Source organism: Chiloscyllium plagiosum, unplaced genomic scaffold (genome assembly GCF_037043375.1).
Source record: "Chiloscyllium plagiosum isolate Xiang-an unplaced genomic scaffold, Cpla_swu_hap1 HiC_scaffold_32, whole genome shotgun sequence".
NCBI lineage: Eukaryota > Metazoa > Chordata > Chondrichthyes > Orectolobiformes > Hemiscylliidae > Chiloscyllium > Chiloscyllium plagiosum.
Window position 1 is genome coordinate 43,039,025 of NW_028270170.1, and position 13,712 is coordinate 43,052,736.

Sequence of the window (13,712 nt, forward strand, 5' to 3'; positions counted from 1 at the left end):
GTTTGGATGCATTTTTGGCATCAATGCCAGGGCATTGTCTGCGTGGCATCCCATCCTGTCACCTCCCTGAAATATCACAGAGCATTTCCCACTCAACAAGTCATATTTAAAGAATGGTCCTTGTGTGAGAGACTGGAGAACAGCAGACCATTGTCAGTAAGGGCTGATGGCTGCATAAGAAATAGGGACCATGTGAGGATTCATGTTAGAAGTGGAACATACAATGTTTCTGCAACATTTCTGGGCCTATTGTTTTAATATGGGTCTAATCATGCTCTGAGAAGTCTCACAAAAGCCTATTCTACATTTATCTGCTGATATTGCAGCTATATTTTGGTGAGTTTAAAGCCAAATTATTCTCTCCAGCACATCAGGATATTGATGAAATAAAAACACTGAATTATACAAATTATTCTTCATTTAACACAAGATTTTCTGACTGCAGACAGCTTGGTGATGTAGCTTTGCTCAGCAACCACACATATTAATGAAGTTGGACACTTTTATTTGGTCCAATTTTGTGATGTTTGTGATAAACAAGATGACCACCAATACTGAGCACTTGGGTAATTGGCCCTTGAATTGAAATATACAGATTACCCTTAAGACGAAAATCCAACTGTCCTTTCATCTCAATATCCTCAGGCAATGGTTGAGTCAGCTTGGTCATTATTGATAGCTTGGATTTGGGAGTTGTAACAGGACACCATGGAGAGCTGCGTGCCTTCTTTTGTGGTGTGACTCTCCATGGAAGGGGGACAGTACCTTGAATCAGCTGAGAGGTACCACTGAGTGCACCATCGCCGCCATTTTCTGCCTAGCTCCATTTGTACCTGAACAACCAAATGCAAAGACATTTACAGGAAGCTGCAAGGCATTGTATTCTGTTGTATCTCTCAATTATTAACTCATTGTAACATGCAATAATGTCAATCTATCCAGAAGCCTAATGAAGGGAAATATTTGTCCAAGTTTTAATGTCTAAGCTTGGGGAATATATTTTTGATCTGTACTGACCCTATGGGGTTGATCTTTAGGGCAGATTGGGAGGAGATGAATTCGCTAGAATTGTCTCATCCACAATGGTATGACTCTGGTTCGCTCCTGTTTGTGAACAGATTTAAGTCAGTTCAAACAAGACTTAAGTTTTGTTTCAGAACATATCATGATACAAAGTGTGAGATTTATAAATATGTTAATATCATTTATTTTAGAGTTTGGATTTTGAACCAGTGTAGAGATTTGGGTCTGTGTATTTGACAGTCTTTAATGATTAACTTGTCAGCCATGATTTTGTTTTAAAACAAGTATGGGAGAGAGACTTCCTGGAGTGGTAATGGGAGTTTGTTATATTGGGAGAGTTTTACAAGTGAACAGAATAAACATTGAAGAGCATTAGCTTACTTTCAGTTAGCAGGATCAGGTATTAATTTTGTTTTTGCTTTGGGGAAACACTCATAGCTGGGAAAACTCTCAGTTTCAATTCGCAGATGTCCTTGTTGAAGATGTAGCATGAATCTTCCTCACAGAGAAAGAATCTAGTTTAGAAAAGTTGAGAAAGAGTTTACCTCACTGCAAGGGTTTTAGTTTGAAAGGTCCAGATCAGAACTGCTGTTAGAACCCCAAAGGGTCATTCAATACTGAGAAAGTCTAAGCTTAGTTGTACGAACACTCAAGGAAGAAATTCTCAAAACTGGGAATGAGTTAAATCAAACCCTTGGATGTAATAGAAAAGGAAATTCTCACTGGTCTCTGAATACTGTAGAAGAATGCCATTGGGATAGATGGGATATTGAATTTTTGCTGTGAGTTTTGAAATCTTCCAAATTGCATTATAAATAGTTTGAGTTATTCTATCATAACAACTTTTCTTTTGCACAGTATTATTATTAAAGCCAGATCTGCAGCATTGCTTGTGTGTTTCAGTGAAAGACCACCTGGTTAAGTAATAAAATGTGTGATCTATCAACACGGGTTTCATTAGCATCTGCAATGTCAATCTGCAGCTGCGATTATAACAATATGTTGTGAATCAGAAATTACTTTCAATGTAGTGTAATGCCAATCTCCAAGTTGCTAACCTGGGATGTTAAAGAGGGAGGTGATATGGAAATGCATTCAATTAATGGTAAGGTTCTGGAAAGCGTTGCTGAATAAAGACACCTTGGGGTGCAGGTTCCTAGTTCCTTGAAAGTGGAGAAGTAGGTAGATAGGATAGTGAAGAAGGTGTTTGGTATGCTTGCCTTTATTGGTCAGTGCATTGAGTATAGGAGTTTGGGGGTCATGTTGCAGCTGTACAGGGCATTGGTTAGGCTACTTTTGGAATACTGTGTGTAATTCTGGTCTCCCTGCTACAGGAAGGATGTTGTGAAACTTGAAAGGATGCAGAAAAGATTTACCAGCATGCTGCCAGGGTTGGAGGGTTTGAGCTATAGGGAGAGGCTAAATAAGCTGGGGCTATTTTCTCTGGAGCATCAGGGGCTGAGGGGTGACCTTATAGAGGTTTATAAAATCATGAGGAGCATGGATTGGGTAAATAGACAAGGTCTTTTCCCTGGGGTGGGGGAGACCAAAACTAGAGGGTGTAGGTTTAAGGTGACCTAAGGGCAACTTTTTCACATAGAAGGTGATGTGTGTATGGAATGAGCTGTGACAGAAAGTAGTAGAGGCTGGTTTTTGAGTTGGAAGGGTTTAGAGGGGTATGGGCCAAATGCTGGCAAATGGGACTATATTTATCTAAGATATATGGTCGGCATGGAAAAGTTAGACTGAAGAGTGTTTTTCCAAGCTATATATCCCTATGACTCTATGAAGATAAGTAGCTTAGACATTCTTGCTGTGAAATAACAGATCAGTTTCACACCTCCATGGGCCTAACTCTGGAAACTTCCACAAAAAACAACTACATAAACTTAAATGGCAACATTAAATAGCAATAAATGTCACAAGATGCTTCAAAGAAATATTATGAAATGAATGGATGAGGTGGATTGGCCATGGTCAATTGCCCTACAGTGTCCAGGAATGTACCCGCTAGTAGATTAGCAAATGTATAGTTATGGGAATAGGGTGGGAGACTGTGTCTAGTGAGATTACCTTTGGGAGGTCGGTACAGATTCGATGGGCCAAATGACCTGTTTCCACACTGTATGATTCGAGGAAATATGCCAGTGAACCACATGAGTATCTTCAAAGCTGAAAGTGAGGTATGCAGGTGTAAAGGTATAGGGAGCATTTTGCAGAGTAGGGGCAAGGCAACTGAAGGCAGTGCCACCAATGTTCAAAAAATTAAAACTCAAGTTAGCTTTACAATAAAGGATGAGAGAATGCAATAGAGTCTTGTACAATCAGGAGGTGACATGGTATGTTGGGGATTCACGTGCTACCACATAGAGCATGATATCTTGGAAAGCTCCTAATAAGCAAGATTCCCTGATGGTCTGCTGCTATATCACTTGTTGAACACTGGGATGCAGTCATAATCAATAGAATACTAACATTGATAGGTTATTGTGTTGTTGATCTTACCTCTCCATTCAAAAAACAGTAGAGGACTGCAACAATGAAACCCTGGGAACAGAGAATAGAGTGTCACAATCTGGTTGTAATGAAAATGACCAATACCAGGTAAATCATGAATTAACTTTCAAACAGTCATTTTGAGCCGAGCCCCAACTTTCTGATTCAGTGTGAGGATCTCTGCACTGGATACACTAAAGATGAATGTTTATCCTGTAGATGAATAGATTAGGCCCATGTGTGCCTTGCATCAGTCAAAATCATAAGTAATTATGAATGGTTTCTCCCCACTCAAATTCTTAAATCCTGCAAGAAGGTCCAGTTAATGTCTAAGATGATATGTCTAAGATGATGTGCGGCACATATAAAAAATGACCGTGTATTGAATAGTGCTTGAATTAATATCTCTCTGAGGATTGATTAGCACTTTTTTTAATTCACTTATGGGATGAGGGCAGTACTGGCTAGGTCAGCATTTATTACCCATCTCTCATTGTCCAGAGGGCTGTTAAGGATCAACCACATGTGAAGTCACATGTAGGTGAGACCAGGTAAGGATGGCTGTTTCCTTCCCTAAATGACATTAGTGAACCAGACAAGGTTTTCCTGACAATCGGCAATGGATTCACGGTCATCATGAGTCTCATATTCCAGATTTTTATTGAATTCAAATTCTCCCATATGCTGTGGCAGGATGCAAACTCAGATCCCCAGAACATTACCTGGGCCTCTCCATTAACAGTCATGTGATAATACCTATTATCTATCACGTCCCTCTAATTTATACTAATACCTGATGTAAGTTTGATTAATGTTTATACTAATATGCTACTGGTGCTGCCCTGCTCAATTAATTTTGGAATGCAACCTGCCTATTTAAACTCAAAAATCACACAATACCAGATTATAATCCAATAGGTTTATTTGGGAAGCACTAGTTTTTGAAGCACTGCTTCTTCATCAGGTGGTTGTGGAGCAGGACCACAACCACCTGATGAAGAAGCAGCACTTCAAAAGCTGGTGCTTCCAAGTAAACCTGTTGGACTATGAGCTGGTGTTGTGTGATTTTTAACTTTGTCCACCCCAGTCCAACACCGGCTCCTCCAAAGATTGTTGCCATTGGCTTCATTCTAGAATTCTTGTTGTCTGCTCAAAACTGATTAAAGTAGCAGTCTATTACTGAAGCTAAGTACAAAGAACAAAGAAAATTACAGAACAAGAACAGGCCCTTTGGCCCTCTAAGCCTGTGCTAATCCAGATCCTCGATCGAAACCTGTCATCTATTTTCTAAGGATCTGTATCTCTCTGCTCCCTGCCCATTCATGTATCTGTCTAGATACATCTTAAATGACGCTATCGTGCCCGCCACTACACACTCTGCTGGCAATGCGTTCCAGGCACCCACCACTCTCTGCATAAAGAACTTACCATGCACATCTCCCTTAAACTTTTCCCCTCTCATCTTGAACTCGTGACCCCTAGTAATTAAGTCCCCACTCTGGGAAAAAGCTTCTTGCTATTAATTCTGTCTGTACCTCTCATGATTTTGTAGACCTCAGTCAGGTCCCCCCTCAACCTTCATCTTTCTAATGAAAATAATCCTAAGATACTCAACCTCTCTTCATAGCTAGCACTCTCCATACCAGGCAATATCCTGGTGAACCTCCTCTGCACCCTCTCCAAAGCATCCACATCCTTTTGGTAGTGTGGCGACCAGAATTGTGCGCAGTATTCCAAATGTGGCTGAACCAAAGTTACAACTGTGACATGACCTGCCAACTCTTGTACTCAAATGGAGTGGATGATAAAAGGACAAACTACAGCAGAAAATATACCTATTATGTCTGGCACCATCTGTGTAGAGAATAACTGAGTTCTGACAAAAGGTCGTAGCCTGGAACATTAACTCAGTCTCTCCTCCCCAAATGTTGCTAAACCTGAGAAGCACTTTCAACATTATCTGCTTTTATTTGAGGCAGCAGATCATGGAATGTTGGCAGATTCCTTAGGTTGATTTTAACAGCATCTCTACCCAGATTCTATTTGGTTAATGCCTGATAGATCCAGACTGAGACCATTGAACACACTTCGATCATTGCACTTCATATTCATTCATAGCAGCACCGTTTCTTAAGGCAAGGTACCTTCTAAAACAACAATGTTCTATTTTGGCAATTTAATTCAACTGTTGATTTTGAGATTAAGAGTTGAATTGTGTTAATAGCAGCGACATAATATGAGCAACATGTGGTTGCTATACAGATCAGTCATGATCTAACCAAATAGCACAACAGCTACTCCTGTTCTTATACTGTTTGCTCAATCACTGTTAACCAAAGTTACATTTATAATTCCTTTCCATTCACATGCCTCTTAAAAGACTGATGCCATTCAAGACTGTCAGAACACTCACCTGGAAGGATCCCAGAACAAGGTCAAACACCAGTCGGAAGTAGACATTCAGATGGTCAGGGACAAAGACAAAGATAATGTAGTTTACCCCAAACAATGGGATAAGCAGTAAAGTGGACTTCGCTAGTCTCCTTTGAATAAAAGATATCAAACAATTAACAGCAATTAATTTTGGATCTTATATTTTCAGATGGAACTATTTGATATAAAATTATTTACGAGTTCTTATACCCATGGAACTAAATTAAATGGGAAAAGAATAACGTAATCAGAAATGAGTTTCCTTTTGCTTAGTTTAAAATATTTGTGATTTAAAATGAATCTTGGATAACCCAGTGAAAGCTGTGAATTTGGATCTCCTTTCCATTGATATCACTCATAGAAAGGGCTATTTGAGTCCTGGGGAAGCTCCATTTATTTTAATTAGGATCAGTTTGGGATCTGATCCATCAGGAATGAATCCCAGGAAGATCTCTCCCAATGGGTAGCATGGTGGCTCATGGTTAGCACTGCTGCCTCACAGTGCCATAGGACCTGGGTTTAATTCCAGCCTCAGCAAACTGTCCACGTGGAGTTTGCATATTGTCCCCATATCTGCATCGGTTTCTCCTGGGTGCTCTGGTTTTCTCCAGGCTACATGGATTGACCAATTGTCTTTAATGTTAGGATTAGCCATGGTAAATGCAGAGTTGTGGAGGGTGGGAGGGTCGGTGAATCAATAGGCTGAATGCTCTGCCTCCACACTGTAGGAGTTCTATGAGTTGGATTTCTGTGTGCTTTAGCACCAGTGATTCACACTGAGTTTGGGGGTACCTGGCTCCAAGATTAGTGTTAAGGCTTACATTTTAATAGTGTAAATTCATGTAGTATACTGAATGCACTGAAAATATATAACTTTCTCAATCACTCTGTATGACAATTATCGTGTGTGATTTTAATCTACATTGATTGGTCAAACCAGCTTGGTCAGAGTAGCCTTGAGGAGGAGTTAATTGAATATATCTGCGATAGTTTTCTTGAACAGTATGTAATGGAACCAATGAGGGAGCAAGCTATGTGTAATGAGACAGGAATAATTAATGACTTCATAGTTAGGGATCTTTTTGCAAGGAACAATCATGGTTTGGTTGAATTTAAAATACGGGTGGAGAGTGTGAAGATAAAATCCAAAACCAGGATCCTGTGCTTAAACTGGTCCTGAGCAGCATGGTGGCTCAGTGGTTAGCACTGCTGCCTCACAGCACCAGGGATGCGAGTTCAATACCAGCCTCAGGTATTGAACATTGCTTGCATATTCTCCCTGTATCTGTGTGGGTTTCCGCTTGACGCTCTCGTTTTCTCCCACAATCCAAAGACACGCAGGTTAGGTGAATTGCCCATCTTGCTCAGGGATGTGTAGGTTAGGTGCATTAATCAAGGGTAAGCGTAGAGTAATAGGGCAGGGGAATGGGTCTGGGTGGGTTACCCTTCGGAGGATTGGTGTGGACTTGTTGGGCCAAATGGCCTGTTTCCACATTGTAGGGATTCTATGAAGTAAAGAAGGGAAACTTCTAAAGGCTGACGCAGGAGTTGGCTAAAGTAGACCGAAAACCACATGACTTATTCTGTGGTGGGATAGTTGATGAGTAGTGGAGGACTTTCAAAGCAATTTTTCAAATTGTTCAGCAGAAGTATATTCTAGTGAGAAGGAAGGGGTAATCTGCCATGGATGTCTAAGGAAATAAGGGAGGCTGTCAAATTGAAACAGAAGGCATACAAAGCGGCCAAGATCAGCAGGAAACTAGAAGATTGGGAAAGCCACAAAAAGAGCTATGAAGAAAAGTAAGATAGAACATGAGAAAAAACTAGCACAAATATAAAGACAGATAGCAAATGTTTCTATAAATACATAAAACAAAAAAAGCGTTTCTGGAGTAAATGTTAGTCCTTTAGAAGATGAGAAGGAGCATTTAGTTATGGGATATGATGAAATGGCTGAAGCATTGAATGGGTCAACATTTTGTGTCAGTCTTCACAGCGGAGGACACAAATGACATGCTAGTAATAGACAAAGAGACGAAGGCAAGTGAGGACCTTGAAACAATCATTATCAACCAAGAGGTAATATTAGGCAAGAAAATTCAGCTAAGGATAGATAAGTCTCCTGGCCCTGATGGAATGCATCCCAGGGTACTACAAGAGATGATAGGAGAAATAACAAGTGCACTTGTGGTAATTTTCCAAAGTTCGCTGGACTTTGGGGCAGTTCCAGCAGATTGGGAAACAGCAAATGTGAAGCCACTGTTTAAAACGGGCAATAGACAAAAGATGGAAAATTCTGGACCGGCTAACTTAACTTCTGCGGGGAAGATGCTTGAGCCTATTATCAAGGAAGAAATAGCAAGGCATCTAGATAGAAATTGTCCCATTCGGCAGACGCAGCATGGGTTTCAGATCCAGATTCCCTACAGTGTGGAAACAGACCCTTTAGCCCAACAAGTCCACACAGACCCTCCGAAGAGTAACCCACCCAGACTTACTTCCCTCTGACTAATACACCTAACACTATGGGCAATTTACCATGGCCAATTCACCTGACCTGTACATCTTTGGACTGTGGGAGGAAACCGGAGCACCCGGAGGAAACCCACACAAACACGGGGAGAATGTGAAAACTCCACACCAGACAGTCGCCCAAGCCTGGTATCGAACATGGGTCCCTGGTACTGTGAGGCTGCAGTGCTAACCACTGAGCCACCATGCTGCCCCTAAAGGGCGTTCATGAAAGGCAGGTCATGCTTAACTAATCGTTTGGAATTCTATGAAGACATTATATACACAGTGGACAATGGGGACCCAGTAGATGTAGTGTACCTAGATGTCTAAAAGGCCTTTGACAAGGGGCCGCACAAGAGGCTGCTGCACAATATGGGTCTAGTATTAGCATGGATAGAGGATTGGAAGCAAAGAGTGGGGATAAATGAGTACTATTCTGGTTGGCAATCAGTGACTTGTGCTGTGCCTCAGGGATCGGTGTTGGGACCGCAATTATTCACAATTTACATAGATGATTTGGAGTTGTGAACCATGTGTAGTGTGTCAAAGTTTGTAGATGACCCTGAGATGAGTGTGTAAGCAAACTGTACAGAAGACTGTGAAACTTTGCAGAGGAATACAGATACTTTAAGTGAGTCAGCAAAGGTCTGGCAAATGGAATGCAATGTTAATAAATGCAAAGTCATCCATTTTGATGGGAATAAAAGCAAAAAGGACTATTACTTTAGTGCTAAAATGTTGTAGCATGCTGCTATACAGAGGAAGCTGGGTGTCCTTGTACATAAATCATAGAAGGTTGGTCTGTAGAAGCAACAGGTAATGAGGAAAGCAAATGGAATTTTGTCCTTCATTGCGAAAGGGATTGAGTTTAAAAGCAGGGAGGTTATGTTGCAGCTGTACAGAGTGCTGGTGAGGCCACACCTGGAGTACTACATGCAGTGTTAGTCTCCTAATTTGAGAAATGATGTATTGGCACTAGAGGGGGTGCAGAGGAGGTTCACTAGGTTGATTCTGGAGTTGAGAAGGTGGGTTTATGAGGGGGGAACTGAGTAGACTGGGATTATATTCACTGGAATTTAGAAGAATGAGAGGGGATCTTATAGAAACATTTAAAATTATGAAGGGAATAGATAAGATAGACATAGAGAGAATGTTTCCACCCTAAGACAAGCGGGCATAGCTTCAAAATTAGGAGGAGCAGATTTAAGACTGAATTGACAAGGAATTTCTTCGCTCAGAGGGTTGTGAATCTATGGAATTCCCTGCCCAGTGAAGTAGTTGGCACCACTTCAGTAAATGTTTTTAAAGCTAAAATAGATTTTTTTTGAACAATAAAGGAATTTAGGGATATGGTGAGAGCTCAGGTAAGTGGAGCTGAGGCCATGACAAGATAAGCCATGATCCTATTGAGTGGCGGAGCAGGCTCGAAAGGCCAGATGGCCTACACCTGATCCTAATTCTTATTTCTTATTGTTTTAAATAGACTTACTTTTATCTTCATTTCCTTACCCAGAGCTGGGGAATCAGATCTGCCTGAGAAAATGTGGCTGTGAATAAAGAGAGGCCAACACTCACGTACCTTGTAGGAGCAAGACAGACCCTTGAGAGAACCCTGTCCTGGACCCCTCAGCTGAAAGAAGTGTGAAAGTGACATCGAAGGGAAATGAGTTGATTGCTTGTTGAGCTGCTGCTGTTAGGGACTATGTTTCAACTCAAGTAACTTCTAACAACTCAAATCTTTAAGCTAGCACAGGGAAAATCAAAATTTACCAGCACAGGAGAGGGAGCTGGTTTGTCAGTAAAGGCCTAAAAAACTATACTTTTTACAAACCTACAGTTTAGAATTAATGGTACAAGACACTTAAGTGATTGTTGTACTTGCTTTAATTTTGGTTAACTTGATGTAGGGCAGAGGAGTTCATTCCCGTATCTTGTATAGCCAGCAGTATGTAGAACATTTGAGACAGTTCTGTCAGCCTGGAAGGCCTAAATGTACAGGAAATGCTACCAGTCAGAGGTGGTGCACTGCCTCCTTGAGGCTGAGGGTGATATGGATAACATATTTTAGACACGGTCACTCTACAGTTTTAGAAATGTAGCTGGAGAGGGAATGGGTGACCATCGGTCAGAAGAGGGGAGGCAGGCTGCAGTCAGGAAAGCCCCAGAGCTCATCTCACTCAAGAACAAATTGTCTGTGTTAGCACTGCTGCCTCACAGCACCAGGGTCCCAGGTTCGGGTGACTAACTGTGTGGACTTTGCACATTCTCCCAGTGTCTGCGTGGGTGTGCTCAGGTTTCATCCTATAGTCCAAAGATGTGCAGGTCAGGTGAATTGGCCATACTAAATTGCCTAATGTGTTAGGTGCATTAGTCAAAAGGATATGGGTCTGGGCGGGTTACTCTTCAGAGGGTAGGTGTGGACTTGTTTGGCCGAAGGGCCTGTTTCCACATTGTAGGGAATCTAATCTAAATGGTAAGAGTGTTTTTTTTTCTGGTGAATACAGTCTGAATCCAGCTGTATAAGCTGGGAGGAGAAAGTGAGGAAGAGCAATAGTAATGAAAGACGTCAATAGTCAAAGATACAGACAGTTTTTTCTGTAGTCACATGAGGCTCCAGAATAGTGTGTTGCATCCTGAATGGAAAGGGCAAATCAGCAGAGATTGTGGCTCACATTTGTATTGACAACATGGGTAGAAAGAGGTATGAGGTCCTGCAACAAGAATTTGGAAAGCTAGGTGCAGATTGAAAAGCAGGACCTCAAAAAGATTGTAATCTCTGGATTGTTCCAGATGCCACTTGTTGGTGAGTATAGGAATAGATAGATAGAACAGATGAATGTGTGGCTGAAGAGTTGGAGCAGGACAGAACACTTTAGTTTCATGAATCACTGGGTCTGTTAGTGGGGAACATAGGACCGGTCCAAGTTCAATAGGTTGCACTTGAATTGGAATGGGACCGACTCCTAGTTTGAGTGCAAGAGTTAAGATATCATGTGCATCTTTATGAATGTTTGGTTAGGATGCACTTAAAGTCTTGCACCCAATGTTGGTCATCACATAACAGGAAGGATGTGGAAGCTTTGGAGAGGATACAGAAGAGGTTTACCAGGATACTGCCTGGATCAGTGGGTATGATCTATAAATAGAGGCTAGAAAAACTAGTGTTGTTTTCTTGGACCATGGAGGCTGAGGGGAGAATTGATAGAAGTCTATAAAATTATGGCATGCATAGATAGAGTTGACTGTCAGAATCTCTTTCGCAGTGTTGAAATGTCAAATACTAAGGGGCATGCATTTAAGATGATGGGAAATGTTCAAAGGAAATGTGAGGGGCAAGTTTATTTACACAGTGGTAGGAGTTTGGAAGGCACTGTCAGGGGTGGTGATGGAGACATGATAGGGGTGTTTAAGGGACTTTTAGATAAGCACATGGAAGGAATGGAGGGATATGGACCAAGGGCAGGCAGAAGGAATTCATTTAAGTTGGTGTCATGTTTGGCACAACATCGTGTGTCGAGGGTCCATTCCTGTGTTGTACTGTTTCATGTTCGATGTTCCCTTGCTGGTGGTTTAAAGTAATTCAAAAGGAGAATGAGACACAGAGTAGAGGTACAACAGGAGATGGTGCACAGTCAAATACCAAAGAGTAACCATTTACTTTAATGTGAAACCTTTGGTGAGTCAGGCAGAAGATGGGTTGGGGATGTTTATTGAATTATGTGGATATGATGTAACTGTTACCATGGAGACATGGTTAAGGAAGAGACAGAATTAGCAGCTCAATATTTGTGATAATGCTTCTCCGTTAACAAGGTTATATTGTTCTTGTTTTTCTTTTCAGGAGGTTGTAAAGACACAGGTTCTGAAATATCTGGGGTTGATCTACTTGAAAAGGTTTCCACGTTTTAAAAAAGAAACACTGTGCAATGAAATGAGAGTGACCTGATCTCCCAGCTCAGCTTTTCTCTAGTTTGGGTTTGGTTTGGATTTAGCAAGCAGTCAGTTGTGAAGCTGCTACACCAAAAGAAGCATCCATGCTGATCCCCCTTCTGTCTGACATCTTTCCTGAAAGACCCTGTGTTTGATTCTAACTTTTTTTTTGTCAAGGAATGACAAATGGGGATTGGGATTATTGCAAGTAGTTGGAACAGCATCATTAAGTTGGGATAATCTGTTGGGTTTTCAGATAGGTTAGGTATTCTATATTCTGTTTTCTTTTGTTTGTGTTTCATTTGGTAATCTTCAAATAAATTTTGTTTTGTTTAAAACTAAATGGTTGGGCTAGTTGCATCACTCCTGGAAATGTTTTTTGTGGTGGTGGTGGTGGTGGGGCGGAAGGTGTCTGGCTTGTCCACAACACATTCAAATATAGAATCTTCGAGTGAGTTAAAGGGTTGGGGTAAAAGAGGATGTGGTGTCTCAATGTTGTGTGGGAGGAAGTTATTCACAGTATTAGTGGCTTTAATGGGCTATAAATTGGATACATCCCCAGGTGAGATATATCCCAGGCTGATATGGGATGCAACAGAGGAAATTGCAATTTTCAAATCCTTCTGGCCACAGGAGGGGTACCCGAGGACTGGTATGGTAAGATTATTTCAGAAGGTGGACAGTGAGGAAAGTTGTATAAAGCTGCAGCAGGGTACAGATCCGTTCCAAAGTTGGAAATGGCAAGTAGAGTTTACCCCAGACAATTGTGAGGTGATGCATGTTGGGAGGTCAAATACAAGAGGAAAGTATACAATAAATGGCAGGATCTTTCAGTCATTGATATACAGAGGCATCTTAGGGTGCAAGTCTGAAACTCCCTGAACGTGGCAACACAAGTGGATGAAGTGGTAAAGAAAGTGTAGAGCATGCTTGCCTTCATCAGTCAGGTTATAGTCCAACAGGTTTAATTGGAAGCACACTAGCTTTCGGAGCGACGCTCCTTCATCAGGTGATAGTGGAGGACTTGATCGTAACACAGAATTTATAGCAAAGATTTGCAGTGTGATGTAACTGAAATTCATCAGTCAGGGTATTGATATAAAAGCTGGCATGTCATGTTGCCACTGTATAAAACTATAGTTAGGCCACATTTGGAGGACTATTTGTAGTCCAGATTGTCAAACTATTGGAAGAATGTGGAGGTTTAGGATATTGCCTGGTTTGGAGTGTAATAGCTATAGGGAGAGATTGGACAAACTTGGATTTGTTAGAGCATTCGAGGCTGAGATGCACCCTGATAGAAACATTATGTGAAA

At 41.2% G+C, this 13,712-nt stretch overlaps 1 protein-coding gene across 1 annotated transcript in view; it reads right to left on the reverse strand.

The window, feature by feature from the left end:
• Nucleotides 1-257: 257 nt before the first annotated feature.
• The window catches only part of LOC122539683 (vasoactive intestinal polypeptide receptor-like), a 149,972-nt gene continuing 136,517 nt past the window's right edge, over nt 258-13,712 (reverse strand). Inside the window, exons 11-13 of the mRNA XM_043674671.2 lie at nt 5,933-6,062; nt 3,529-3,570; nt 258-833 (exon numbers count right to left, since the gene is read on the reverse strand). Of these exons, the coding sequence (XP_043530606.2) occupies nt 642-833; nt 3,529-3,570; nt 5,933-6,062 (364 nt within the window). The 3' untranslated portion in view covers nt 258-641. The remainder of the gene's footprint in view (nt 834-3,528; nt 3,571-5,932; nt 6,063-13,712) is intronic.